At 36.5% G+C, this 4,141-nt stretch overlaps 1 protein-coding gene across 1 annotated transcript in view; it reads left to right on the forward strand.

Moving 5' to 3' along the window:
* The window catches only part of LOC107576074 (uncharacterized), an 8,721-nt gene extending 7,056 nt beyond the window's left edge, over positions 1-1,665 (forward strand). Inside the window, exon 3 of the mRNA XM_016262341.1 lies at positions 1,403-1,665. Coding sequence (XP_016117827.1) covers positions 1,403-1,665 — 263 coding nt within the window. The remainder of the gene's footprint in view (positions 1-1,402) is intronic.
* Positions 1,666-4,141: the final 2,476 nt, after the last annotated feature.

The following is a 4,141-nucleotide window of genomic DNA, read 5'->3' on the forward strand; positions in this document are numbered from 1 at the left end:
TAGTTTTGCTTTCACAACGAAAAACACAGTGGCCTAGCGTGAGGGGAAGCCCCAGCTTAGCGTGCGCTGAGGCCGGGATGGAGTGAGCTGAGGCGGCGGGGTCGAGAACGGCACGCCCAGCGGATCCGACGAATGAGCAGCAACCACATGTGACGGACCCTGGGCTGGATTCCGCTTCATCCATGGTGCAAGTTGATGTATTCCCTCAGCGACCAGCACGGATCAGCTCTAGGCATGACGAAGCGGATATCGTTCTCTTTTGGAAGACCAAACAAAGTAGTTTCGCTTTCACAACGAAGCACACAGCATCTTCACGACATGGCTCCAGCGTCAACAAAACTACAGTGAGACTAAAAGTTACGCCTTCTTTCTTTGCGTGAGAACGAGCCGTTTTAGGTAGGTGTGGCTGACTTAACTTTTATAAAGAATAACTCTTTGGATTTGAGACTTTAGTCTTTGCAACTTTACAGATCTTCTTTATGCACCAAGAGCTTGTAACACTCCAAAGAGAAAGGAAAAATTGAAATCGCATCTTATGACCCCTTTAAAGAGACCTGAATGATGTCATATATGAGCAGAGTCTAAATTATTATGGGCGGAGAATGGTTAGTGTGAAGGGGTTGAGTTTAGACTGAGGGACATAACTTTAAAATCTGTTTTTTATAAAATATCTTGCAGTTTTTTTAGAAAAATATTCTTCACAAGAAAGGAACACAAATAAATGCTTACATTATGCCAAAAATCACAGACACTGCGCACATTTTGTTAATCAATTTCTAAGTACAAACTCAGTGAAGTGCCTCGGGGACATGATAAAATTCTTGGTTTAAGATTTTTCTTTTATTTATAAGGACAACACGCATTTATTAACATTTCTGTAAATGTGTCGGTTTTAGCCAGCCGGCTAATTTTCAACTGCAGTCTTTTGGCAAGATGTTTCACCCTTTAAAATATCAAGAAGAATAAACAAAAAAACAACAAGACATCAGTACACTAACAACAATCAACATTCTCATACAATCAACTATGCAAGCACATGAAGGGACAACACACAACCTTCAGTAGGTATATGCAGGCATGCTGGAAAAACATTATGGTTATAAGACATTATTTTATGCTAAAAATATTAAAATGCAATAATTTTTATTCATTATAATGGGCATACCAAAGCATTGTGAAAAGCTTCAAACAATTAATTTTGGTGAATGACCACTTTAGAAACTCTGGGGGACTGAAATATTACAGAATCGCAGGAATTACCCATCATTTTATATATATATAATAGTATTATTATTATTTATTGTTATAATTCAACATCATCTACTTTTGGATCCCAGTTAACTTTGTGTCTGTTTTTGCTCACATTACAGCAATATACTTATTTAATTTAAATGTTTTTCAGCTCATCTGCCTGTTCCCGTCATCACCAGTAACTCTTCAAACTGTTCTTCATCATCATCATCAGGATCATCAGTGTCTAAATGTTCACTGCTGTGTTCAGTGTTGAATGTGAGTGATGTGACTCTCTCCTGGTACAAAGGAAACCGTTTATTATCCAGCATCAGTGTGTCTGATCTCAGCATCAGTCTCTCTCTACCTCTGGAGGTGGAATATCAGGATCCACATCAATCCAGTTTTGTTATCAGCCTGAGAAATGTGAATTAGAAATTGCAATAGTCTAATTTGCATAACTGATTTCATGTTCAGTTGACTTCATGTAAAAACAAAGTACAAGACGTAGATAAATGTTTTCTTTGAGTTGAAGCTTATTTGTATAGTATGAATGTAATTTGGACGTACTATATTCACCATGTTTTTACTGTCATGTGACCTACCTTTCACAAAAACCTTTGAACTTGATACCCTTTTTTTGGGGGAGTAATTTTGTATAATGTTCTGCACTTAGAAAAAAAAGGGTGCAAAATCTGTCACTGGGGCACTATAGACGGTTTCATTGGGCACACGTACCTGGCCCGAAGTTAACTTCCGGTCTGTGTTTGTTTATCAGTCTGGCTATGGTGCCGGCTACAGATGCAGTTAAAGTTAAGGTGATGATCAGACTGAAGTTGGGCTCAGGTGGTTGTGCTGTGGGACGTGTTTCCCATACATTTATTTATTTGTGGCGCTCGGCACAATATCAAAACTGACCGATTTTCCAAAAGGCTTCGTTGAATAAACACGAGCACGTACTGCACGTTTAAAAATCTAAATGAGGTGCAGGTGTTTTTATCTGGCAGAGAATGAATTTGCATTTTCAGCAAGTCCATCTGATTTACGCAGCAAACATGTTTTGCTTATCAAAAATAATATCTACTCTAGAGTGACTACTTAGCTGCTGTTATTGATTCTATTTGGAAGTCTACCGGAAGTTAAGTTAGGGCCACAAAAGCGCGCATGTGCAGTAACGTTTGTTTATGTTATTGCCGTTGAAACCGTCTATACATTTGCAAAAAGTACTAATATGTACCATTTAGGTAGTATTATGTACACTTTAGTTAATAATATGTACGTTAAAGGTACTAATATGCACCCTTTAAGGATAAATGAGGTACAAAGGTGTACCTTTTGAAAAAGTACTGCCCCATTGACAGCTTTTGAACCTTTTTTTCTGAGTATGGAAAACACCCAACACCTCACACACAAACACGCATGCACATTCTGTTTATAACCAGATGGCAGGTGGGTGCTTTATCCTAATCACCTTGAAAACTGCAGCTGCCATAATCTTTGTTTAACTGTCCTCAATGGGAGTTTTATTTTACAACAAAGGATGTGAAAGTGAAAAAGGCTGTGCAACTACTGAATGTCAAATGCCTGTAAAAACAGGTGTCCTTCACCTTGTACACTGCTTCTACACTATAAAATGTACTATTTATGTATTTTTACCTATTTTGTCTTTCTAGGTTAAGCATTGGTCTAGCAAGTGTGCAAAGTAATTAAAATTAAGTTATTTAAAATGAACATTTGTCCTCAAGTTCTTATCCTTGATGTAACCAATTTAAAAACCTAGCTAGAAATACAAAAATGAAAAGTACTTCCAAGGTCAAAGTTCAGTGGAGGAAGAGGCTGTTCAAAGATGGCAATGGTCATTTTCCCACCAAATTAAAAGAAAGTTGTTAAATTTACATACATATATATTTAAATTGGTTCATTTATGTGTCATCTGTTAAACTGTAATGTTAAATCAATAAAAAATAATTGCTTAAATACTTTTATTTTAAAGACATAATTTATTGATTTTAGTGTTTTAAGAGAAGCTAAAGTCAACTTTTTTGAGAATTAACTAATTGTGTAATTGCAATATTATTATTATTATTGCAAAGGTTTTCCGTGATATGACAAGTTTCATAGGATGTGGTTTGTAAGTGAGAGATGGAAGAAACAGTCACACAACACAGACATAATGTTTCCATTGTCTTAAATGGACAGTTCAACCAAAAAATATAATTAAGCCTATGTCATCGTTTACTTACCCTCATGCTGTTATAAACCAATATGTCATTCTTTCTTCTTTGGAAATTGCAAAAGAAAAAGGTAAATGTAAATGAAAATCACTGCCATTAATGAGTTTAAATATGTTGGTGCATTTTGCATGGAACATATTTAATGTGGGTTTGTGTGTGTGTGTGTGTGTGTGTATGTTGTTTTGTTTTGGTTTGTTTGCAGAGAGCAGTTACTAAGAGCATGTTCTGTGGTCTTCTCTCCGGATATTGGCCAAAGGCTATTGATTGTACAGAGTATGTAGGTGCACAGAGTGTGTGGGTGGATGGTTTGGGTTTGAAAAGCAGCTTGTTGCTTAACTTTACCATTGAAGTAAACAGCCTTCGTGCGTACTAACGTTGAGAGTGTTGATACTGTTTGCGATCTGGAGCCAAATCCGATCTGCAGATTAGAATCTTCCTCCTTTATCCAAAATGAACTGAAACAGCTTCATTTGTTCTGTCCTGTTTTTTTCTTAATTAACCTGAAAAGGCAAGTTAGAGTTTTTGAAGTATCAACACAAGTAGCTTTGTAAGTGAAGTAGTTTGTAGATTTAATAGAATTTAGAGAATATTAGAACTTTTGTCCATGCTCCAGCCCAGTAGGTGGCAAGAATGCACCTATTGTTTGTTTGTCAACCGCCATAAAAGAATAATAAAAA

Source organism: Sinocyclocheilus grahami, unplaced genomic scaffold, assembly GCF_001515645.1.
Source record: "Sinocyclocheilus grahami isolate Dianchi unplaced genomic scaffold, SAMN03320097.WGS_v1.1 scaffold3179.1, whole genome shotgun sequence".
NCBI classification, from domain to species: domain Eukaryota; kingdom Metazoa; phylum Chordata; class Actinopteri; order Cypriniformes; family Cyprinidae; genus Sinocyclocheilus; species Sinocyclocheilus grahami.